General features: G+C 39.5%; 1 protein-coding gene across 1 annotated transcript in view; it reads left to right on the plus strand.

Annotated features, from left to right (window-relative positions):
- ANKS1B (ankyrin repeat and sterile alpha motif domain containing 1B) overlaps nucleotides 1-26,084 on the plus strand; it is a 456,808-nt gene extending 430,724 nt beyond the window's left edge. Inside the window, exons 23-27 of the mRNA XM_009882636.1 lie at nucleotides 2,026-2,097; nucleotides 11,793-11,879; nucleotides 16,513-16,650; nucleotides 23,278-23,445; nucleotides 24,616-26,084. Coding sequence (XP_009880938.1) covers nucleotides 2,026-2,097; nucleotides 11,793-11,879; nucleotides 16,513-16,650; nucleotides 23,278-23,445; nucleotides 24,616-24,726 — 576 coding nt within the window. The 3' untranslated portion in view covers nucleotides 24,727-26,084. The remainder of the gene's footprint in view (nucleotides 1-2,025; nucleotides 2,098-11,792; nucleotides 11,880-16,512; nucleotides 16,651-23,277; nucleotides 23,446-24,615) is intronic.
- Nucleotides 26,085-26,546: the final 462 nt, after the last annotated feature.

The following is a 26,546-nucleotide window of genomic DNA, read 5'->3' on the forward strand; positions in this document are numbered from 1 at the left end:
GTGTTGGTGTTGCTCACCCTTCCATTTATAATGCCCTGTAAAATGTTTCTCCCTAATTACCGTGTTGGCTACTGCCTACGTTTGAAATATTAATGCATTTTCTTGCAGGTCAGAGACTCCTGCAGTACACAGTGAGAAGTGAAACCTCTAAAGAAAATATCTTAGTTTAGGTCAGGAGACCGGAGAGTTGAACCAGTACGCTTTCTGTTCAGTTCCAGCTTGCGCTCAGCTGTAACTGAAGTTATTTTTGATAGGTTCTTCTTTAAGGTGAAGCTAGTTTGCTGTCTGGTTTGGTCAGCTTAGGCTGTTTCCAAGGGGGGGTGAGTGTGGTAGAATGAAAAGGGGTCGGGCAGCGCTGATTGACTGCTGTACCATCCTCTGGGAAGAGGCTCCTGCCCATGGTGCTGTCTCTCCTCCTGCAGCTCACCTGCCCCGTTCTCACCAGTGGCATGTCTTCTCTTCAGCTCTACCATGCTGCTCACTTAGGACTCAACCTCGCTCTCGCTGAGGGGAGACTTTATTATTGCTTATAAATATTTAAATGGTAGGTTGAAGGAGGATCGAGCCAGACTTTTTGCAGTGGTTCCCAGTGACAGGATGAGGGGCAATGGGCACAAGTTGGAACATAGGAAGTTCCATTCAAACACAAGAAAAAACTTCTTTATGGTTAGGGTGACAGAGCACTGGCACAGGCTGCCCAGGGAGGCTGTGGAGTCCCCTTCTCTGGAGGTTTTCAAGACCTGCCTGGCTGCAGTCCTGAGTAATGTGCTCTGGGCAATCCTGCTTTAGCAGGGGAGTTGGACTAGATGATCTCTAGAGGTCCCTTCCAACTCTGAAAATTCCATGATTGCCGTGGCTGAAGACTTAAGAGAAGCCATGGCATTGTGCTGCCATGAGAGTGCAAAGATAGACATCTCTGTGCCTGGGGAGGAGAAGAAGAGGAGTGGCTTGCTGTCCTCTTTCCCCGGTTAAGCCAGACTTGCATGTGACACCATACAGAAACACTCTGTTCGCAGAGAGCTGTATGAACATGTGCACATCCACAAAGGCACACGCCTGTAGCATCTGTGGGAGAAATGCAGAGCATGGCTCTCGCACAGCCCTGTTAGCAGGAACAAGACAGCTCGCTGCTCGGCGAGAACAGCAGGGGTGATGCGGCCAACTCCATCCCTGGAGGAGCATCAGATGTGGTGTAGAGAGGTGCTGAGACCCCAGAGGAGCAGAGCCTGCTGTCGGGGGAGGGCTTAAACTGCACATGCCAGCAAGTGACATAGTGAGGAAGAGGCAGGTAGGAAAGGGGACGTGTCAGTGGGGCACTTGCTGCCTTGCAAACCCTTGGAGAGGAGCAGGTTCCTTGGAGAGCATGGTGGCTTTCAGCGAGCTGAGCCGGGACCCAGCACCAGCACCCTGCTGCTTCCTCTCACCCAGCCCTCCTTCACATCAGCAAAGGCTTCAAAATAATGGTTTCTTCCTTTTCTTAGGAAGAAATAACGGTTTAAACTAGTTTTCAGTTCAGTTCTGTTTTCTCTGTTTGCTGACATCAGGCTCTGCTGTTTGCACGTAAATTAGTTACAGATTGAGTACACGGAGGTTAACATCGCTGCTGGCCTTCACGTCCACGGGACTGCACACATAGCAATATGAGCTTGGCAGATGGCGGCTGAAGAAAAAGCAGATTCTGCTTTTTTTTTTTTTTAATCAAATGGCATTTTTAAGACGGAATCTGTAGTATTTGTTTGTTGTTTGAGTGACTAAGGTGGTAAGCTAGCAGACTTTCAGTTACCGTTTCAAGGGCTTCATTACACTTGTTGCTGTGCATTCCTGTTTCATGGGTTGATTCACACACTGGTTTAAATGATTTATCAGAGAACTACAGAGTTTAAAAAAAAAAAAAAACAACCTCTAAACCGTATATTAAGTTGACTGCTACCACTATTTTTTTTTAGGCATCTTTAGTGCATTTCTGCAGCTGTTTTTCTGTTCTGGAATTTTAGTTAAATGAAGTTTAATGGATTTTTATTTTAGTATTTAGGTTCTATGCTGGTAAAAGAGTTAAGAGGCACAGAGTCGACACAGGATGCGTGTGCGAAAATGAGGGTAAGTTAGTAAACCTACTCCTTTCTCTGTCGTCATAATATTAAATAATATTGGCCAGTGATTACTTGTAGTGTGCCCTTTTTGCTTTTATGATGTTCTGTTACTCATGTGTTTTCCTTTGCCTTTGTGTTTACATTGGCATTCAGTAGGAATTCTGTCCTGCCTTTTATCTTCGTTTCAAGTAATACCAAAATTTAAAGGTAGATTTTATTTTGCATGTTGTATCTAAGAAAGAAAAAGCAAACGCGTACTTTGTTTTCTCTTGAATCTTCGAGTCTGTTTCAAAGTACTTCCTACATTCTTTAATTGTGCCCTTAGAAAAGCAAAGCCCATATCGCTTTGCTTTTATAAACAGAATTCATAGCGCATAGATGATAATCTAGATTGAATTTACTATGTGATAATAGGAACTAGTAAATATATTAATGTGTTACCAAAACCATTGTTTTTCACGTATGGTCTAATCCTACAGTCACATAATCCTATAGGTGCCTTTACTCGCATGAGTATTCCCATTTATTGTGAGTTACATGCTTATTGATTGAAGGATGAAACGGGAACCAATTCAGTTTCACCTGATGGTGGACGAGCAGTTAGGTTTCCTTCAAACTGGTAAGAATATGTTTTCCTGTGGCTCTTTGGCCTGATACTGGTTTGTAGAAAATTACAGTGAGGCTCAGTCTGTCTCCAACAAACATACTGCTGCTGGAAACTCATAACAAGCCACAGGCCAGCTACACGATTTATTCCCGATTGTAGCTGTACTGAGAGCGCACCTGTTCATAGAGATGACAAACGTATCGCAGTCTGGCATGATTCATTAGTGAAGAATATAATTGTTTGGTGATCTACCATAGATGAACGAGTGAAATCCTTAATTCTGTGCATCAGAAGTCTTTTATGCAAGATGCTTCTGAGCACTAGACGTAGCGTTTGGATCAATTAGAAAGCTGGAAGATGTGTAAAATTCATGCAATCAAAAAACCATTTCCTATAGGTCACTTATCTGCAGCACACAGACTTTTGTACAAGCTGTTTTAGCTAAGGGCTGGCAGTAATTCACACTCGCTAGATTGCCCGAAGATCTGTGGCTTTTCAGCTAATTACATGCTAATCATTCCTTACCTGGGCTTAAACTCCTCTAAAAAAAAAAAAACCCCAATAACTTAACAGAGGGATCTACAGTCACATACACGTGTCCTGGGGGTCCTCAAACCAGAACAGTGAGGCTGCAAGCATACCATCTTCCAATCCAGTTTTCAAACCGCCAGATTTAGCAGCTCAATTTTTTAGGCATATGCCTGTGCAGATCTTAGGGCAGGATTTGACAATACAGGAGCATATGACAACTTCAGTAAGTTATTTGACTGAACTAGGAAGCTTAACATCAAAAAAAGTCACTATAAATAATTTATAGCCATTTTAAGAATTTTTTTAAGTAATAAGTTTGGCAAATTTAAATTATATACCTGAAGAAATGTTTGTAACCAAACTTAATTTTAAATACAATTTTTATATAAAAATTTGAGTTGCACCAGTAGTCTGTAGTGCCATACAGGGCACTTAGATAATACAGTGATGGGGTTTATATACATTTATTTTTCACATTCTGCTTTGAAACCATTGTGCTGCAACAATGTGTTTTTTTCTGGTTTGAGGGGGTTTTGTTGCAAAGAGGATTTCATCTATTCTTTACATGTAGTCTTTTTAATCATATTCCTGTTCAAGTCAGAAGCAAAAAACATTGACTTAATGGGAACAGATTATTATTTTAGTCTAAGTTTCCCAGTGAGAAAATGTATCTTTTTCCAAAACTTTCTCCTTTGATTGTATTCTAAAAGTTGGTGTCTATGAATTGGGAGTCCAGGTAGTCCTAAATCATCCTGAAATTTTGCTGTGATGTTCATTATCATATTTAAGTACCACTGGGTTGTCACTGAAGATGTGGCTTCTTTTATAGTCACACTTGACTTTAAATGTACTGAAAAGGACATTTCACTTAATATATCTGTCTTTTCACTTATTTTTTTGACTGCTTCTCAGGTACTGAATTCTGTCCACTTGTCCAGTGTCTTTTGAGTCAGTAGGATTTTTACATAGAGTTGTACTAACGTTATAGAGCAACATTTCTTAATTTTAGGGATTTTTTCCATTTATATATTTCAAATCTGCAGCACGCTGCAATCTGAAATATGTGAGATGGGAGTACGTCACATATAACCTTGTACCACGTTGAGGTTCTTCCCCGCATTTTTTTAATCTTTCTGGAGTCAGCCGCATAGTGGTTTTTTAAGGAGAATGTCTGAAAATTAGGTACCTAATTTTTCTGCCAATGTGGCTTTAGCTTCTCCATCCTTAAACTAATGCTGATCAAAAAAGTGTTGATATTTACTGGATGCCTTCCAGTCGGCAGATGCACAAGGACGAAAGAAGCCTATCAGTGGAAAAAAGTGTCTTGATCTTCCTTAATCATTCATAGATACAGAGAAACAACAAAAATGACATGTTTGCTGACTGCAGATCCCTCCTGTTAGTTGCAGATGCCTCCTGTGCTTTCAGTTACTGCAATTGATGCTTTTGGTTCTCAAGAGAAGTGTCATGCAGATATCCCTCGCCTCTCTCCACAGAGGGGCTTACAACAGCCTCCTTCTCTTATAGCTTAAGAGTGAAGGGACATCCTAAATCTTCTATAATGCAAAACAAACAAACAAACAAAAAAAACCCAAAACAAACAAACAAAAGAAAAACCTGGGAACCTCTCTCTTAATAACTCTTCTTGGCTATGCACTGTGTTTCACAGCAGTGTGCTCCAGCAGGGCAGATGATGGATTTGTTTGGGGAAAATCATGCAGATGCAATAGATTGTGCTCAGCACGAGGGTCAAGGTTATACATGCTTTTTGTTCCCACCCAAATTGCAGACTCTTGCAGCTGTCCAAAATTATGGATATTTGGCCAGAACTGGGCCCGTTAGAGGGATTATACTTTATTTTTCCATTCACGCTTTTGCGCTCCAAGGATGGATTTATATTTTATGGTTTCCTATTTGTTTCCAGCTATTTTCTCTCACAAGCTCCCTCTGCAGTCGACAGCACTGTCTCCTTATCTCCATTCCCCACCTGCTGTAAACTGACCTTTGCTACTTGGAGATTAAATCTTGCTGTCCTGGCCAGAATAGTTTTATTAATTATATTTGAGAGATGCCTTCAAGAACTAACGAACTTTCATCTTTCTCAGCGTGGGATAGGAAGTACTACAAGTTGTGTTTTCAATCAGATTACTGCCTTCACTTCAAATCACCATAGGAACACGAAGCGAGAATAACATGTGTTTACATAAAAATAAAGAGAAGGAATAAAGTTCAATTGGAGGTAGGAAGAAACTTGTTCTCTACAGTAGACTCCATCTGGCATTTACACATCTGAATTCCTTGACCAGATAGGAAGGGGACAGTTTTATACTTACTGGCACGAGCACAGCAGCAAGGTAAACTCTTTCCTTGCAGTAATGTTAGATCACTAATGTTGCATACACCAATTGCACCGTCTGAACCAATCAGATATTTACTGCAGCAATAGGGAACTTAGATTTTTTTTTTTTCTTGGATCCTACCACCTTCTTGAATAGTATGGGTCTTGCTTAAAGGCTTTCTTGTTAGAAAAAAGGTTCTTGCATTTCACGTCAAAGTTCTGGGGAACCAGCAACATAATTCTGTTCACAAAGCAAATGTTTAAATATCCTGCTGACTTCAGACCAAAATGTCAAAGTTGGAATTGTTGCAAAATCTACTTGGCTCTGGGGAGGAAGGTGAAGATGAAGCAGTTGACTCTCTCACTGGAAATAGACAGGGTCTGGGGCATGCCTTCCTGGTTCCTTCTTACATGAAGAAGGAGGACCTGGATATAGATGGCAGTCTCCATCTTTCTGCTAATCCCTTTCTACTTGCCAATCTCCATTTTATTCTCCCCCAAAAGTAGAAGTGTCCTCCATTGGGCTCCCTAGTGAAACTAGCCAGGCAAATACCATGTCAGGATCAAATACTGTATTTGAGAATTTACTTTCTTCGGTCTCTGTTCTCTTGGGACTTGTAGCTCTGTCCCTCTCATGTGGCCACTGCTTTGGGAGGGTCTGCAGTGGCACAGGCGTGTGGATATTACTCAAAAGGCAAAAAGAAGTGGTGGGAGGTCTTAAAGATGTTCAGTCCTTATGCACATCCACATCATGCCCTCCCATGTTCTTCAGAGGATTGTTTGTCCTTGAACGCTGTGGCTGAAAGGAATCCAAGGTGCAGGAGGGATGCGCTGCCTTTTCAGCAGCAGATGAGTCTGTACAGATATTGCAAAAGCAAAAACCTCTTATTCTCGAGTAGATGAGTTGCAGGTGCATCCCCAGTGCAATGTTCATATTAATGATGTAGCTTGGAGGCATCCACTAATTGTAGAGAAGTAAACAGTTTTGTACCACAGGGATTACAGATGCTATCTTATTCCAAGAGGTGTTAAATTATGTCAGTGATGCATTTTTAAGCTTTTTGGACTGAGAGAAGTCAGTAAATATTTGTTATAAGGCAGATTGTAGCTTCAAAATCGGCTTCAAAACTGACCGGTCAAATGTGAACTTTTACTTTTTATTTCAATTTCATCTCCTGCATGATATTGTCAAAGTGATTCACTCGAAAGGAACTATTTAATAAGGCTTCATAAGCCTTAAATAAGTAGAAGACTTATGGGTATGATAGTAGGTGGTACCAATACATATTTTGAAATGTGCAGTTTGATGCCATTTGGAATTAACAGTTGCTACCAGTATGGGAAAATGTTCGTATTCTCTTAGTGAAGTGGATTCCAGTACATAAGTGAATAGTAAAATTGCCAGCTACAGTCCTGAGATAGCTATTAAAAAACAATATAGGACAGAATTAGCAGATTCGTTTGCAAAAGTAAAAAGCCAAGATGAAATCTTAAGATTTTACAGGCTCATAAACTTGTACTCGAAATCTATGTATGGAATTGTTAGTGACTTGGCATAGTTGAATAATGCCTTTTTACTGTGTATTTGCAAGAGCGAGTATAATTACATATGCAGTAAAACCTAAAAAATGAACATGGTTTCATTTTGGCCACTCTATGAAAGCAGAGTAATCCAGTTGTAAACGTATATATAAGTACATGAAAGTGGTCAACGTGGCAAAGTAGAAGTACCACTGTATCCCGATTCCTCTTGGCAGAAAATAAATAGACAAGAAGAAAGCATTTTGAGAGTGGGCTGGATTACACCATGTGCTACAGTATATCCAGTGAATGTGTGAGCATCTTACTCGGATGCCACTCTACAGTGCTCCTGAATTTCTGATTCAGCTGCTTTGGTGTGTGTATGTGCACAGAGATACTGTGTTTTGTACACTTCAGGAGTATTCAAAAGTGTTGGATTAGTGCTCTCTGTTCTGCACGGAACAAGGTATTGCAGTACAATCCTGTCTCAAAAGGCTTAAAGGCCCTTTAGGGTTATAGGTTTTGTACTTGCGTGTATTTGCTTTTTAAAAATAAACAGCTGGTTTATATTGCTTTATTCATAGAACAAAGTCCTCTGCCTCTTAAGTCATCGTTAATTATCTTGGTACACTGGCTGGGAGGATCTCAAATTAGTTGGATTCTAGTTTATATTCTAAATAAATGTCTAGCAGTTCTGCACAGCCTTTAAGTCAAAATCAAAATGCTTTACCCACTTAAGACAATTTGTAGTCCGATACTGTGGAAATCTGTTTAGAGTCTGCTTGTGAGTATGGGTTTTTTTTCAGTGAAATTAGAGACAATTCATAAACAAGATCAGAAGCATGCTTGCTCTCTCAGTCTCTCCCTCTGGCACCACTGCTCTTGCACCCCTTTATGAGCAGTTTCAAGAGGAGGAATTGGGAGCAGCCCTGTCCAAGACTATTGAGGGCTTTGGCGCTGTCCTGCGTTAACAGCAGATGCAAATTCAGAAGGGTCTTAAATCCAGACCTTTATTGTAAAAGCAAGCACTGTAATAACTAGGTAGTTATGCAGAAGATGCCTTCCATTGGACAGATCTCCATTCTGGGTGCTGAGGGGATGCAGCAGCTTCAAAATACAGGAGAGGGTGTTGGTCCTGTTATTCTTTATTCTGAAGGAAAAGAGGCTGTATGTCTTTGGCGGGGTCTGGGGAAGCTGAACATATGTCACATCAAACTTAGGATGGTGATGCTTTCTTTCATCTTCCCGTGTCTGCAGTCAGGCCTGCTGCATGGTTCTTGAGTTACACATGGCCTTCTTCCCCGTAGTCATCTACCTGTTCCGTAGGAGGCATTTCAGAAGTGGGAGCGAAGCTCAGTCTCTCTGGCACGCGGAGTCTGCAGCATGAAGGCTCCTCGCTGCAGGAGCAGCGCACCTGAGGAGGCAGGGCTTACACATCTGTCCTTATGTAGATGACCAGCTGATCGGAGACAGGCAGTGGCAACAAGCCTGGAATACGCTTGCTGTGCATCCAGAAGATTCTTCTAAAAAAAAAGAGTATTAAAACAAAGAGCCAAAGTTGCAGTCACAAACGATGGAGTTTATAGGAACTATGACCAGTTCCAGGCTAGTGAGGACTTGCCCAAAGAGAGAGTTCTGTCACTGTGATTGCTTCTACATGAGATAAAATCTAATCCTGCTACCATGGTATGAAAATGCCTTGGAGCGTTAGACCGTATGTCAGCATGCACATGACATCCAATGCCAACCTTCAGCTGTGGCTCCTATAACTTTGGGCTCGGGTCCATATGCTTCCCATAGAGGCACCAGATGGACAAGAATATTTTGTCATCTCATCATGTCCTCACAGAGTTGATACGGTGGCTAGAACCTGAAAAGCCCAAGGAAAGGGAATACTGACTCCTGTGTCCCACCACCTTCTCAGATTCTGGGCACAGGCACAGGCAGAGATGCCCACTTGGCCCGCACAGAGGTGTGAAATGTCTGACCATGAAAGCTGCAGGACTTCATCTCAACGTCCTAGAATTTAGAGCCAAAGCAGTTACTGTGCCTGAGCGAGTGGTATTCATATTGTATCTCTGAAAACTCACGTTACACATCCTGGCAGCCACCTCCTCCGTTAAAAAGGAAGGAGCAATAAGCAAATAGTATGAGCTCACCATGACAACTCAAAACTGTTGAAATGTGGAAACTGCTTGGGAGTAATAATTATATGGTGGACTTCAGTTACTGCATCACTGGGAGTCGAGTGGGGGGGAGTAGAGCTGTGTGTTTTTCTTGATAGCACTGTCATAATAACCAAGGATGTTATTTCACTGCCCAGCTGTTTGTTCCAATGGGGGTACGTGTTTCTCCACTGGACTACAGTCTTCCAGAACACCTTTGCGCAAATCCTGGGGCTTGTATCGTTTGCAAGCTGATGAGGGACATCCACTGCTCCTTACCAGCTGAGGCAGTTTGGCTTAATAAATTACAAATGGCCATCAGTCTCTGATTCATTTCCTAATTTGCCAGATATAATTTAATAGTATCTCGATGTGCTGTTTGACTCAGATGCAGTCTTCTGACAGTTCACGGCCTCGATTAAATGCTAAAGATCTGGTCTGCTCTAGACAAACCCAGGTGAATGTGGAGCAGATAGGAAAGATGATTAAATTACAAACTACTGGTCTAGATGAAAGAGGACTCCCAGATGGTTAGTACAAACGTGGCCTTGCCAACAGGAAGCTTCACCTTCATGGCAAATGGAAGATAGTGCAAATTAGACCAAAAAGCTAAAATAAATTAACTCAGTAGCCGTGTTTGGATAGCGTGTTGGAGGAGAAGAGGAATTTTGCTGCTAAGGAGGCGAGGAAGGAGATAATTACAATAATCAAAATGGGAGACAAAGAGCTCCTGAGAGTAGCTGTCGGGATAGGAAGAAAGGAGAAAAGTTGGATGATTGCTGGGTTGCCAGGTGATTAAAGTGATGTTGTCATATTGCAAATATTTTGTCTGGATATGAGCATATGCGGGGTATATTGCTTGTTATTCTGATAGATGTATGTACTGCTGCTTCCGTACAGTCACCATCGTGCTTTCTGTGCATTGAAATTGAGTTCTATGAAAAGGCTTATTTGAGATCTGTTATGGAGACACACACACACAGACACACACGCACAGAGGTACATACTTACTGTGCTTTTGGCAGGGATACTATTCCTTTCTCCTCTCAGTTCAGAGACCTGCAAATCATATTGGTGTCTTCCTTCAGATTTTGTTAGATTCTTCAAGGTGTTTTATCATTTAAACTTTTATTTTTTAAAAGTGCCCAATCTTCTGGGTGAAAGAAGCTTTCTCCAGGATAAATTGACGCTTGATTGTCATCCTGAGTCTCTTGTCATTTGATATTGAGAGGTGCAACAGTCCTCTCCATTACACGGATGGGTGGGGCTCACCTTGAGACTTTAATTAGAGGTTTTAGCCTTCATGGCACAGGACACTAATTGCAGAATGTAGCTGGATCTGTAGCTTTGAATATTATGCTGACAAAAATGGAGTCTCATTTGATTCTGGAAGGAAGGAGATCTGATAAGGGGACGATTACAGGTGTTTTTTCTTTTCAGCTTTTCTTTGTTTTGCTCTCTAGTGTTACCATCACCTATTTTTCAAACAGGTTTTTTTTTCAGATACTGTCTGTGTTTTCAAGCTTACATCTGTGCTGTTTTATTTTTCTTGAAGAATTCAAAACCACCACTGCTACTTTTGTTCAGCTGCTCTAATGATCTTTCCAGGTGCCAATTCTAGACCTTTCAATGCGTTTCCACTCTCATTCCATGTGCTGATATTTCTTCATCTTTAACTGTAGCTGAACTTACTCTTTCCTCTCAAGAATATGTTTGCTTGATCTCTATGATTGCTTCCAGATACAACCATGAGCGAGTGTTCTCTAAACTTTATCTACATTATTTCTCTGAAGTAGTCTTGTCCGTCTTTGCCTTCCACCTTAAAAGGATTCTAAATCAGCTATAAACTATTACGCCATTTTTTCTTTGTTTTTATTTTTTTAGTGAATTTAATCTGTGAACTAATCAACCGGTTTTCTGCAGAAGACTTAAACCTATCCCAGATACTTGGCCAGTCTGTCCAGCAGGAAATATCTTTGCTGTGTGCATCACATTGAAGGCACACAGAAGTAGCATAGCACTAGTAGGCTGCAGCCACACCTTATGTCACAAATACGACTGCAAGAAGACAAGAGAGTGAAATATTTTTAAATAGCAACTAATTGCAGCAAAGGAGCAGTACTACGAGAAGTACCGCACTGTTGGTTTTTACAGCTGGGAAGGGCAGGAAGAGAGGAGGAGGTGAGGCCACGATGAATGGGGCATATCAGATAGATGTCTTAAACACGCACGTTTTGGGAAACCACTGATTGCATGACTGTCCTTTTTGTAAGCCTGGCAAACTTACATCGTTCTCTTCCCATTGTGCTAGGAAAAAGGAGAATTATTATCGTCCTTGCAACAAACTGTAAAGCTCTTTTTAGTTTTGTAACTACAAGGCAGCTATTTCCAAAGCCCAGAGCACAGTCAGCTTAAGAAAAAGTCAAATATTTGGATAAGTACCTTTTGTTTAACTGAGGTATTTTGTCAGAAGCAGAAGAGAAAGAGCACTGTTCTTGCAACGCAACACAACTCTAACAACATCTTCATTTTGGTTTCAGAAGTCTACAGAACAAATGAAGAAAGTACCAACCATTGTCCTATCTGTCTCTTACAAGGGAGTCAAATTTATTGATGCAACAAATAAGGTATGTGCAATTGTTTAATATTAGCTTTTATTTCTCACAAATAGGAATACCTAGGAGGCTGGCTCTGTGAGAGCACCGGGCCAGAGAGGGGACAGAGTTGAGCTTTGTGTTTTCTTCTCTTTTTCCTCCTCTCTCCAAAATGGATATAATCTTATTGTCATTCTCCAGAAACTCAGTCTGGAGGACAAGTGAAGCAGCTTTAATGGATCATTTAGAGAACATTGTGTCCAACCTTCTGCCATTAAAAGGCAAGCTTATCACAACAGACATTTGGCAGGGAGCCTCTGTGGAATTCTTTACCATATTGTTCCCTATACAGTTCCTTAAATATGCGCTATGTATATATATTTGTTCATTAATATAATTTTTAGGGAAAAAAATTGAAGATGTCTCAATGAACAGCAAAGATGCAAGGTTTTACGCAGGGCCAGCCATTGTAAGAATAAGAAACGTGAGCCTTGAATGTCCTTTTCAAATGTCAGAGCTTCTCTGAGAGCTGTTTTCCTGGTACGAGCCATTTGACTCCCTAAACTGCAGCAGCTTCTTAACAGTTGTTATTCCATATTTTTTTCATCTTCCTGTGTGGCAATGCCCCTGTGCTTTGTTTCTTACATTTTAAAATACATCCAACATCTTTAAAAAAAAAAAAAAAAAAGGCAAACAAAAAACCAAAAGACAAAAGCAGAAATTGCGAGATCAGAAAACCCAGTGATGGACAAAGCAATGGGTTATGGCTTAGCCAAAGTAAAATGCTCTGTAAGCAGGAGTAAAGTAATGCACGAATTTCTCTTCTTTGGATGTCTAAAATGGCAAGAAAATGCAGTCCGTACTGATGTTTGCATATGAATAGAAAATAAATTATCTTTTCTGTCCTGTGACTAAAATTCACTAAGCAATACAAAAAATAAATCTGACAACCCAGCTACCTGACCAGGTTAATAATGTATGTAACTGCTTTGTGTTGCTGAACATTCAGACTACTTGATACATCTAACCCAGTATCCATCAAACTTGCCAAAGTCAGTCAGTTTTTAAAGGTGTTTAACTAGAAATGGGGTTTAAGTGAAAGAACGAAAGCATATTTGTGAAATTCTGCTAGAGTTTGGGAGCTGTATCTACGGTTAGAAGATGGTAGGAAAGAAGAACAGAGGTGAAATTACTGTTATGTCAAGTCTGGCATATTTGCCAGAGCAGGGAGGCCAGGGATTCCTGTCAGCTCCTTTTTCTTCCATTGATTCAAATTTGAACTTCTACAACCCTCATTTCCTTTATGTTCTCTGATGTGCAGGGCATAAATCAAGACATTGCAACGCTATTAACTCTAACTTGGACAAGACTGTTTTCAGCTCTTAAATCTCCTCTCTAGTGTAAAGGTTGTAGCTGCAATGTCCTTAGGTTTAAAAAAAAATAACGTCAGGAGAACAAAAGGAGCTTCCAGTATCTCTTTGCACAGCACATGGACTCTCACGTAAGAAGGAAACTTGAAAGAAACTTGGCAAATTGCATTAGGTGTCTCTAGACCGGTCCCACTGAAATCTTACGCCTAGTAGTGCAATAGATGTATTTGATGGAGGTAAATGATGCCACAGTCCTGTGTTTTTTCTCAAGTGGTAGATTGCTTTCTCTCCAGTTCAAAATCTGCACTGCCTTTCCCTTCTGTAAAAACCAGGTAATAGCCTGCAACTCTCCCAGGAGCGTTGTTATCATCCTTGTCCACAGTGTGCTGTACCCAATTCCTTCAAGACCCAAAACAGATTAGCACTAAGGTGAGATCCTATTCAGACTTGTGCCGCTTCCATACGAGCTTCTAGTTGACAGCGCTGGGCACCACTTAGCAATAAATGCATATTTTTTTAATGACAAAACTAGCTAGCAGTTATGTGCTTGAAAACTCAGCTCTCATGGCTGTTCATCCTTTTCCTTTCTGCCACCAAGCTAAGAATTTGTATTCCGAGGCGTAGCAGGCAAAGGTTCAGGTGACAAGGGGCCCTGACCTCGTTCCATGACAGCTATTTCAGTGGCGCCTTGGAGCTTGGCATGACACCACTTTGATGTGACGCCATTTCTTTGCAAGTGAGGCCAGGAAGAAATTGCTGCTTAGGAAAAAGCAGACTTGCAGAATTTTCTTGTGGGTCACAGCTAACCCTAACTTTCTGGATGATTTCTGCCAGGACGGGGATTGTCTGACACGAGGTAGGCAAGCAGAAGGAAGGCTGCTTAGCAAAAACCTGATCCCCCAAAGGTATTTCCTCAGCAGAACCAGAACCGACTTTCAGCTTCCCTTCTTTTTCGGAAGTGCTGGAGGTTTCTCTTGACAAACTGAGTGACAAATTTTAGAACGATGACTGGACAGTGTTGGTCAGTGCCCAAGGAGTGTACCCAGACCAGCGAGATGGTTCCTAGACTTGTCATTTCCACAGAATAAAACTATGGGTGTACTGGAGCAGTGACCCTAGGAAACAGTAAATGCATGCACTGAAAACATGTTTAATTTTGAAAGGTGATCAGAGAGGATATCCTATAGAAGCTAGGGCAAGAGCTCAATTTCACTACTAATTTTCATCCATACCATTCATTTTAGGCATAGCTCATTTTATTCAAAACAAACTTGATATGGATATTTCCAAACTTCACTTGGGTTTGAAGTTAAAACATTAAAATAATCTCCGTGAGTTCTGACTCAAGTGCAAAGCCCTGTGTCAACCCCAGGTCACCTCAGAAAAGTTTCAGCATAGCAGAGCTCTCTTCACATACACTGCATAACTTCAGGTGATTACTTTGTGGCTCATGATTTGGCATAAATATTTCACATGATTTGAAGACCTTCCAAGCTTTAGTTCTTTCTTCTTTCTAAATTACGGTGTTGCCAATACAACATCAATGACAGTATGTTACAGCTGTATCTTTGGACATCTAAATCCCTGGGTTTGGCATAATTGTAATTCTCATCAAAATCTTTACTGAGGGTAAAAGTTATCAATTTGAGAACAAAGCAAATAAAATGCTTAAAGCAACATAAAAAAACAATGATTGTTAAGCAGAGATTATACGTGTAGTTATAAATTGGCATATATTGAAACATAAGTACTGGTTTTGTCATTTTTATGAATAATGCATTAAACAGAAATAATCAAGTGTGTTGCAACAATTTAAGATTAAGAGGATTATTTCGTTTCTTCAGTAACAGTTCCCTTATCTTGGTTTTCCCATAATTTGAAATTTGGAATGTTTTTTATTAAGATTTTTCCTAAGCCATGATTTCTTCAATTAGATATATTAATGTGGCTTTTTGAAAACTTGACACCTACGTGCAAGGGGGAAAGTTGCCACTTAGCAAATGAAAGAAGATATGGCAAAGCATCTAAGCATCTTAAGTGACTTAGTTGCATATATTTCCCGTTCTCCCAAAAAAAAAAAAAAAAAAAAAAGAGAAGGAGGAGAGGAGGCGGGAAGGAAAAGATAGGGGTGAGGGAAAACCAGAGATGCTCAGAGATTGTTCTAACTTGGACAGGTGCCACTGAGGCAGCAGCAAACGGTGGCCCTGCGAGGGACAGGGACACCACAGATGTCACGTGTTGTGTGGTGCAATAGTGATGTCATGCTCGGTTTTTTTTATGGAAAAGCCAGAGCTACAGCCAGCGGGGCTGCAATTCAGAAGAGCATACAAACCAACCGCTAAGTAAATTCATATTCAATGAATCGTTCTTCTGTTTAAATAAGTCATTCAAAATGTGTGTGTTGCTGAAACGAGGCCTAATCATAAGCCACTCTGCAGCGTCTTCTTCTCTGGCTTCATGGTTCCTTTGGCCTGAACACAATAATTACATATCAGCAATTTGTGTAATGAATATTCATATTTTTCTCCAAAGCTTTAAGACAGCTTTTTTTTTTTATTTCATCGGACAGACATGCCCCACCTCTGTCTCAGTAGTACGCTATAGCTTACATTGGCTGTTGCAAGTAGTGTTGCTCGGTGCATGAATGGTTTAATTTTTCTACATCTCTCTTACAGGATGCTGTTGTCAGTAAGTGGAGAAAACTTGCCAGATCCTTCTGCAGTTATCTTTTTTTACTAAACAGAAGCCTTTCAAGAGCTCAGAGTTTCAATTATAAGTGTTTTGGTGGTTTTTGCTCTTGAAAAAATATAGCTGAAATGTGTCAACCAACACGTGTACAAACTGGATGTTGAGCCTGTTGGGTTTCACCAGCTCCTGTCTATCAGTAGACTGAAACAGTCTTATGCAGTGATCGTGATACAGAAAACCAGCAGCATTATAAGATGCTCATATAGTGCTTTGAAATTGTATTTACAGCTGTATGCCAGGAAAGCTGTCTCTTTGTCATATGATACTGAACAAGCAGTACGAAACCCAAGCGGACTCACAGGCTAGACTCCGGAATGTGATTGTTTCCTACCAGGTTATTGGCAATTTTAGATATCATTGGAGAGGATCGAAAATTCCAGTGACCTGTGTAAGATCATACATGAGGTGTATTAAATCTCTTCTTAATAAGAAACTTCCGAATTACTTCAGCAGAGCAGGTGAACGTAAATGCAAATCTAAAAACCACACAGTTTGTGGCTCTTTTACATTTAATTCCCAAACTGATTGAAAGTATTTTTTTTACACAGAATATTATTGCTGAACATGAAATCCGTAACATTTCCTGTGCTGCACAAGACCCTGAAGACCTTTCTACATTTGCGTACATCACTAAAGACTTGAAGACTAATCACCACTACTGCCATGTATTCACTGCGTTTGATGTGGTCAGTTTATAGAAGATACTTCATTTAATAGTTCTTTCTAGTAGTATTAGTTCTTTAATTATATTAAAACATTTTCAAGGTATATGGCGATTAATGGAAGATAACATTAATTGAGCACGTGAAAAGGCTAATCTGCTATGGGATAGTAAAAGAACATTTCTGGAGAAGAGGAAAGGTTTTCTTTGATATTATCTCATTTCCCATCTGAAATAACTCACCTCTGGGATCTCAGCTGTTGATTGTAAGCTTAGCGAGTAGCTTTTCGTACAAGTCTTGACATGTAATTCTTCTAACCTAAGCTACAGCCTTCCAGGAAGTCTGTAACAAGCAGGCTTGGCCACCAGTTTTGAAACCTCCGCGCACACCACACAAAACACATCAGACCTGGTTGATGCGCGTTATATACAGTGCTCAATCCTGCTAAGAGGTGGGCTCAGGAACTGGCGTAAACTAATTTTGCAGAGCGTCCTGCATTTTTGACGATGTTGTACTGCCTGTGCAGTCAGGGAAGGATGGGTTTGGTGATGTCTTTTACCCTCACGGGTCCGTCCCATGTTAGCCAACAAGGGGTGAGAGGGTTGGACACTTTCTTACAGGGGCCCTTTGAGTCTGGGCACATCCCACCTTCATGAAGCAGATGTGGGCTGCTTTTTGGACCAGAGGGAAGATGTTACCACCATAAGTGATTTCTTCAGGTTTCTTACCCTGCTGTTCCACAACTTCTAGTGTTGCAGCGTTAAGCTGGATCAGTCCCAATAACTCAAACATCTCTCTAAATATTGTTTAGACTGTTTGATGTTATATTGACTAAACTGGAAAAACTGAAGCTTCCTCTGCAAACATGTAAAGAACGTATGAAAAGTTATGTATTTACTTTAACCAGAGAACCAAAACACTTACAGATCTGACAAAGAAGAGACCACACAGATAGCTAATTACGTATCTCAAGAGGTCCTAGGAATATTTGGCTATCGCACTGAATCGGAAAGACTTGAAACATCTGTGATAACAGAGATCTGTGCAGAGCATTGTCCTTTCTGTGTTCCTGTGGAAGAGGTTAGCCCTGTAACTGTCAACAGATTATTATTATTATTATTAGATGACCCCATTGTTGTTCTCTGCTCTCTTGACATGTCAGTGGGAGTTTTAGCTTAACAAATAATGCAGATATGGAATTTGGGGAAATTTTATTTTAGCAGCACCTTTTTCTTTTCAAAAAAGATGCATTTATTTTGAAAATAGCAAATTAATGCTTTAATTCTTCCTTTCTTGTTCTAACCTTCTTGCCTAAAAAATCATCTCAAAAATGTTATTTCAGCAAAAGTCCTCACAGCTCCTGTTATTTTGGTGGAAAATTACTAAGTTCTTCCTATATTTATGCTCGTCAGATGGTAAGGCACAGACTACTGGTGTTTCAAGAAATCGTGAATACATATCAATCAGTTGCATTGTTTTCAGCTAAATTTGGTGAAATAAGTAGTGGCTCTAATTTTTAGGACTAAGAGGGCTTATTGTCCAAAAAGTTCGGGAACGCTTGCCACTTGAGTTAAGCACAAGAGAAATTTAAAATGCTATTGAAAGTTTAAATCATTCAAGAAAAAATATTTTAATATAGGATCATGTGTATGAATTCTTGAAACATGCTTACACTATTATAAATAAGTTATATAAAAAAGATAAATGTGTCTGAAGTCAGACATTTGTGACTGGGGAAATAGTCAACATTGCAGAGCGATAGCACGTAGGAGAGTTTAAATAACAAGATGTACAGGAAGGCAGGTTAGAAAGAATTTTAGTGTTTTGGCTCAGTGCTTTTGTTGTTTAACTTCTCTGCTGATACTTTAGTGTCCACAGGGAGTAGAAAAAACTTCCAAATTGTGTTAAAAATAGATAGACCATGGTCAACAAGATGTTACATTATATAATTTTAATGATAGGTGAATCAACTGAAATTAGACTGATTGAGTGAGGTTATTATTTCTCCTGATCCATTTAAATGCTTCTTGATGGTTTCAAAGTACTGCAGTTTCATTTATAGGTTTAATAATCAAGCACAAACATACACCCAGGTATAGCAGATGAAATTCATTTTCTCCTTGCTTGGCAAAGAAAGAATAGTGATCCAGGAATAATTACAACATATTTCTCACTTTCCATACCTTAGGAGGAGCATTTAATACCCCAGGCACTTTAAATGACTATTTTAAGCAATACAGAAACTTTAATGTCTAACTGTCTTAGTTTTCTCTTGCAATATAATCCTCAGTAGGGTGTTATCTACTCAAATATTCTCTTTTTGTTTTGTTTTGCTTTATTTCTCGGGATCTAGAATTTCTGACGCAAGTACAAGATCCATAAAAAATAGCTAGATATTCAGAACACAAGCATACAGTAAATTAAATTTTCTGTTGAAAGCCTAACACTTCCAGTTTGCTAAAAGAAACAGTCCTACCCATTTGTCAATGGATAGAAGTGAAATCACGTTAGGAAAAATAAGGCTTAAAGTGGTAGAAATTCACAATAAGATGTAAAAAAGATGCATCTTAATTCATATATTTTATGGTAATACAATATATACAATGGTATGAAAAAAATTTCACTCCCTTAGGTCCTGCAGTTCCTGAGGAAACGTGGGCAAGAACATTTTTTTTGTAGATAGGAAAGCATTTTAGTGCATTGACATCCACTGCCAGCATTACCGATACTCACGATTTAGGAGTGATTGTACATGTAACTGCTCTACTCAGAGTTAAAATTGCATAAATCAAAATTGCAAAAACATAAGACTTGATTAAAGAATACTGAAGGGGACAAGGTTTGGAAGAAGAAGAGGGTTTATTGCTCGATATTTGAAACCCACTTCACTCTCAATCATTTGTAAAGCAGCCCTAAAACTACTGGTGAAGGATTCTCTCTGGAGAAACAAAGCATCGTAACAGTTCCTATAGCAAATTCTGGTTCATATATGGGAGACATCCAAAGTAATTTCCATGAGATATTCCTTCATTGCCCAGTGCACCTGTGAACAGAAGACAACCGGCATAAATTGGAACAATTTCTGCACTTGCTTGTGCCAAGGGTTAGACTGATGCTCTGCATAACACAAAGACTTTTTCCTTCTTTTCTCTATTCTTTTGTCCTTCATTGCACAGACTTAAGCTGGATAAGAGTTGGAAACTGCTAGTGTACATATTGAGCAGAGAAGAAAAAGCACGCAGTCAGATCTCAAAGTTCTGTCCATTGCCGGAGGATTAGGGGACTTGATAAAATGTTTCTCTGTTCATACGATCATCCAGGTACAATCAGTGTGGCATCCCCATGTCTCCAGAAAACTTCTTTCCTTTGCAGTACCCAGAGGCAGCATGCCCAGACAGTCCCCTCTCTGGGGAATATTAGGTAGAATGTGTCAAACCATTTCAGTTGCTCCTGGCAGACTTCTTGAGCTGGAGCACACTCAGGTACGAGAAGCTTTTTCAGCTCATGAGAAAATGAAATCTCTCCTCTCTCGTCTACATTGGTGGCTTTTGCAACAGCCTGAAAGGCCCACTTTGAAGGCCTTTTTCCATCCTCCCATTGCATACAAGACATCTTTCTGTACCACATTAGATAAGAGGGATGGATTCAGAAGAGTTTGCCTTCCACGACTGCTTTAAATCCAGAATGAGAAAGGATCAAGAATTTAAGTTGCTGGAGTGCCTGGTCATGAAAGCCGTGTTGCATCCCAGGAGTCCACAGATGTTACAAGCCAATGGCAGCCATGTTGGTCTCATCATACCGTCTTCAGCAAGCTGAGCTTTCTTCCCCTCGAATGCACAAAGGCCGACACATTGGAAAGCGCGGACAAATCCATGTCCTTTCTAGATCCCCCCAAAAGTACAAGTTTTCAGGTCTGGAGGGATAAAGCATATGTACACTTAACAGTATAAGTGTATATGTATGTCAGCTCTGCATCTGAAAGAACTCGTGTTATTAGTAAGTAACCTCTTCTTGTCAGGCTCTTACAGTGGAAATCCTCAACATTTGGCCTTGAAGATTTTGTTATAACTAAGAAATAGGCAACTGATTTCGTCTTAGGGGATGGATATGTTAAATGGGGTTGGGATTTTTCAGACTTCTCAAGTTAAGGTTCCATATACTGTTCCAATTATTTATTTCTTTTTTCAAATAAGGTTCCAATTCTGTTCAGTTTTTGCCAACTGCGATTTTAAGTTCAGTACCTTGAACACAGGAGGGTGTCCTAATTGACGTTCCTACACATCTGATGTGATGTGTAGCTCACACTAATCATCTGAGAGGCTCCAAAGGAAACTTCAGTAAATTCAATCTTCAAAAAGGACCAGATTTGACATTGATCTTAAAGAAGTAAAAAAAAAAAATCATCACCTAAAAGCAAAAACCCATAAAATCCTCATTATACTAAAAGTGCTTTCCTAAAAAGGAAAAGTGATGGTTTTTCCAAAAATTCCTTTGCAGGTGGCATTTTAAGGTTTTATAGCTCAAACGACAGAAGTCTTACTGTCTGTCTGAAAATATTCCTGAAGCCTCAACATAGCCTTATAGAAGCATGAAAACACATAGCCTTATAGAAGCAGTGCCTGCTGCAACTTACGCAGTAAAAAAGTCAGTTAAAATGTAACAGAACAATTAGCCATTGTAATAGGTTGGCTGAATTAGAGCAGCTGGAGAAACCTGACTCAGACTTGCACTGGGACGTTGAATTGTAGCATTACATGGCAAACGAGGCAATTGACCTCAGTTTCTCATCTCCCAGCAACTGTTGCTTAAAGCCTTTAGCTTACTCACTTTCCATCTGTGCTGTGCAGAGCAGAGAACAGGCTTGTAGCAGCCTCAGAACCACCATGGTCCTAAAACTTTTGCCTCCTTTCCGAGGAGCTTGATGGGGTGTTGTCTTGTTGGGTCAATGTCTTCTACAGTGACCAGGGGGTCTACAACTTTTGTGTTAAGCATCTTCCAGGGTGGCAGACCTGTTTCCTTCCTTTTGTGCCACATGTACAAAAAACAAAAATAATAATAATCAAATAGTCTCCTCTCTCCATCACAAGAATTTCTACAACGGCTTTTGTGGTTTGGGTTTCCACCCCTATCCCCAAGGGAGTTCTGCTCTTACCTCTCCAGTACACCCCATGCAACAATCTGTAACAACTCTAATCCGCATATTCCTCTCCCAGTACTACACGAGAGAAATTCCTCAAACCAAACTTATTTGATTCTCTTTTTTTCCAAATATAGTTTTGCAGATACCTTTTTTAAATTTTCCAATGTACAATTTTAAAGCCCTCCTTGCCTTCATTTGCAGACTTCTCTTTGTCAAGGCTCTACCACAGTACACAGTATATGAAATCTATGTACAAGTTACAGTTCAGTTTACATTTCAAATATTGAACAGAACAGTGACTGTTCTGTTTTATTTGCTGTATTTCAAATATTTATTAACCACAGAAACAGTTACATGTTTCCAATGGCTTTCAGGCTCCAGGCAGGCCTATTTCTTCATTTTACAGACTACAAGAGAAAGCAAATCATAATGGCTTCTGACAAGATGCAGGACCCCGACTAGATTTATGTCTCTGCATGGCAAACTCCGGGCTTGTCTCCACTCTTATCTCAGAGCTTTCCAGACCTGTCTCTCAGTGACCTTTTTGCATGCCACACTAGATGGCACGTTTTCTCAGTCCCACTAGTATTACAGTCTGCTTTTTCTCCAAGCCATTACTACACCCTGTCCTGTTGATGTATTCCTTAGCAATAATAACATCCACTGTAGACAATCCCATGATGATATAGTACACTATTTTACCGTCATGACAGCAGATTAAGATTTCTTTAGAATAATATTCTTGTCCTGCTAATAGGCACCCTCCATTTCAAATAATATTATTCTGTACATTTTTAACAATTATACTCTGTTGGTCTTAATTCCATAGCCAGCGTTCTGCTGAAAGGTAGGGCACTTTATAATAGTCTCTTTAGTCTTACATTTATTACTCCACGGGCAAACTACAGCCTCAGTGTTTCTCAGTCCCAGCCAGTTTCCTTAAGTTAAAGGGGAGACAATTTGGAGACTGCTGCTATCAAATCAGGCGGACATTTTTATTTGGGAAGCTATGAAACTTTGGCTAGCTTGCTGTTGTGACTGCAGTCCTAACAGCTGAGAGCATATCCCAGTGGAGCAGTATAATTGTTTTCTGTCTGACCTAACAAAGACCAGAGCTGGCATCTTTGTAAGAAGCTCTTACAATGAGCTAAATATGCTGAGTTTAGCCTATACTATCTCACTATACATGTGTGATAACAAAGGGATGGAATTTCTTCGTAACTACAGTGAAATTACAGTGTAGGGCATGAAATAAAATGTTTATCCTTTTAACTGTGTTTTAACGATTCAAGGGCAGATAGTGTACTTCCAAGTGTCGTGCTTTGCTTTCTGGCTTATTGCAAACTCAACAGTTAGACTTGACTAGTTACAGAGGTAGAATCATAGTTATTACCACTGTGATTTTAATTATTTACATTACAAGTCACTTCTGCAGACAGTAGTACCCCACTTCACGTATCTAACGGTAATTCAACCTCACTCCAGTTTTGACTGTTTTTGTTTTGTTCCAGAATTTAGCTTACGAAATCATTCTTACACTAGGACAAGCATTTGAGGTGGCCTATCAGCTTGCACTACAAGCACGAAAAGGGGGCCATTCTTCAACCCTTCCAGAAAGCTTTGAAAATAAACCCTCCAAACCTATTCCCAAACCACGTGTTAGTATTCGGAAGTCAGTGGTAAGTAGAAAGTAGTTGTGCATGAAAAAAAATGATAAAAAACCAGCTATACAGTTAAGACTTGATATACGTAGAAGCTGTATAAATAAATACACTGTACCTGTGGGGTCAGAAATGTTCCATGTCTCAGTTGTGCCACCTCTGCTTGTCAGCCGGTGGGGTTGTGTCACTGCAGCATGGACAGCCATGTGGAACAACTGCTCATTTCGGATTCCTCCAGTTTAAGATGTTCCTTGGCTAATGTTGTGGATGTGTCTTTTGTAGTAATTCCAGAGCTGTAATTGATTCGGTGTAATTCCAATGTATTGTGCTTTTTTAAGTGCTGAGGATCACAGACAATGCATACCTCTAAAACTGTGCGGTTTCGTGGACTTCCCTGGTCTTGAATCAAGACATAAAATCCGCACCAAACTTGTTTGATACTCAATCAAATTACAATTCCAAATCGATTTACAATTATCTTGTCACATCAAGCAACTTCTTTTTTCTTACCTCGGCAGACCCTCCGGCTCCAAAACTGGGATTCCATGTACCTTTTCAATATTGTCTTTGGAATCCCAAACTCCTAGGAATCCAAGCTCATCGGAGCCTACGTATTGATTGTCTTTAAAGTGCACAGATGACACAGAAATATTCTTTTATGGTAGAGCTTTTAAAAGAATTAGAAAACTATTTTAAATCAAGTGAAAATACAGGCACAGGGTGGCTTGGGAGGGAAGGGGAAAAATGACCGCACACTGTATCATACTCACTGGCTATAAAGTGAGACCCATACTCTGTGATATTTAATTACTGCATGAGAGGAAGGGAAGGAAAAAAATGTATGACCATACCCTTTGTCATCCATTGCCACAGAATCTTCATCCATAAAATTTTAAGAAAGAACATTTCCTGATGCCGGCATCAGTCTCGGTAGCAAAAGGACTTCTCAGGATCAAGCGTAGCTTTACCGAACTCTGATGCCCCGTAGCTCGGGGATAGACACAGCTCTGATCTAAACAGGATACGGAAGGCAAAACCGTGGGTACATGGGAGTGTAGACCACTGCACTCGCTGCTGTAGGACTTTGTCAACACGGGATTTGTTCTGTGTTCTCTTCGCTAAAGAAAATGCTAGAAATGCTGTGCACAGAGATGGTAACCCGTCTGTATGTTTGCGTTTGTCTTAAAGCAGATAGATCCCTCTGAACAAAAGACTCTTGCGAATCTACCGTGGATTGTTGAGCCTGGACAAGAAGCCAAAAGAGGCATTAATACCAAGTATGAAACTACCATTTTCTGATACAAAACTGTCCCCCTGTTCCTTGTTGTGCCTTGCACGCCAAGCAGTCACAGCACAGCCTTTCCTTTATGGCAACGTTTCAATCCAGCAGAGAGGAAGACTGCACTGTATGAGTGGCCTTGTAACTAACACAAAAAAAGGCTGACGGTCATTTCTGGTGATTTCTTCTTCCTGCAGCACTGACAGAAGAATGACACTATATGAAGACTTTTAAAATTACAGTCCACAAGAGGAGTGAGATACCTTATTTTTCACGCAGTTCTCCCTTGTGACTCTGCCACAGTGCTTTCTTTGATTTCTTATTTTCGGATTCTACTTTTTAAAAAAAAGCAAAAGGTCTCTAAACTAACGCTGATGCTGCCTATGAGTAGAATATTTGATTGGTTTTTTATTTAAATCTTGGCAGTTTTTAATTGAAATAGAACCAGAATTAATAAATAGAGTATTTGTGAAACCACTGAATTCATTAATAATTACTGTGTTGAATAAAGAACTCATTAAAGTGACAAGAAATTAGGCACCCTGATTTCTGTGTGCGCTGGTTTTCTATGTAATCATTGGTGTCCTTTGATCCTCTACAGAAATAGAAACCTCTTGCATTGTAACAAAGGATCAGAGTTTTATGAATGGTTAGAAAAAGGTATTAATAATGCACAGAAAACATTTATTAGATATTTTTATGGAAGAGAAGTACTATAGGAAAACATATGAATATTTATGGAAGGAAGCCAGATTAATTATGACAAATATTGTTTATTTTAAAGTTAAGTAAACCACTGCTATTGCAGCATTATGAAAATTGTAAGAGTTGTAGCATCAGTGCACTGGATGTTCCGTGTGATCAGTCTGGAATGAAAGTGGAATGCTCATTCTACTACACCTACATATAGTTTATGCAGTTCAACATTGCTATAGCCATGAATTCTACTAGTATTTTTAAAAATAATCTCAGTGGTTCTAAAAAAAGTCAAAACCATGGATTTTGCTATCAAGATTTCTCTCACAGAAAGCTCATTTGGAAGAGTGTTGATAAAATTCTACTGCAAAACATTTTCTAAATAAAAATAGCAAGAAAAGGAAAAAAATTCCAAAGTAATAAAAATGTTTTCATGGAACAAAATAGTTAAGCATTTGCTTAATATTTGATTAAATAAGATTTACTTACATTTTCTTTGAAGTGTTTTAATTTTTTTAATGTCTGTGGAGTATTTGTATAATACCATGATGTATATTTATGTAGAACTGAAATTATAACAGTACAAATATCACTATAGGAGAAAAATGACATTTTAACGTATATTGTTCTATCCAGTCAAATTGTGAATCATTTTGAAGTTCATTATAGAGATATTGATAAATTGTGTGGTTGTCTTAATGTTTTTTTAATTATTATTTCATATCCAGCTGAGGTTTTCAGTTCGAATCATCAGTTGGTAAATTCCAAAAAAATGGATAATTGAACTTGGTTTAAACCTGATAATTGTATATGGTTTAGTTAAACCTAATCATAGCGCTGAGTGATGACATACTTTTAATACCGTATTCAATTTACTTGAACAAAATAGTTCCTTGTACATATTTTGCCTATTCACTGTTGATATGTACGTAGTCAACTGACGGTAAAAAAATAACACTAAAAATATGGTACCAAAAGGAAAATTGTATAGGAGAACAGTAAATAGTAGCCTCACTGCAACAAATACTTATGTAAATATGCTTGGGCTTCCAGTTATAAATTTTGTAATTTTGTCATTTATTTATATCCTATAAAAGCACACAAAATAAAATGAAGTTGTACAGTCCCAGTGCTTTGTGTATCA

Source organism: Charadrius vociferus, unplaced genomic scaffold, assembly GCF_000708025.1.
Source record: "Charadrius vociferus isolate BGI_N301 unplaced genomic scaffold, ASM70802v2 scaffold72, whole genome shotgun sequence".
Lineage (NCBI taxonomy): Eukaryota > Metazoa > Chordata > Aves > Charadriiformes > Charadriidae > Charadrius > Charadrius vociferus.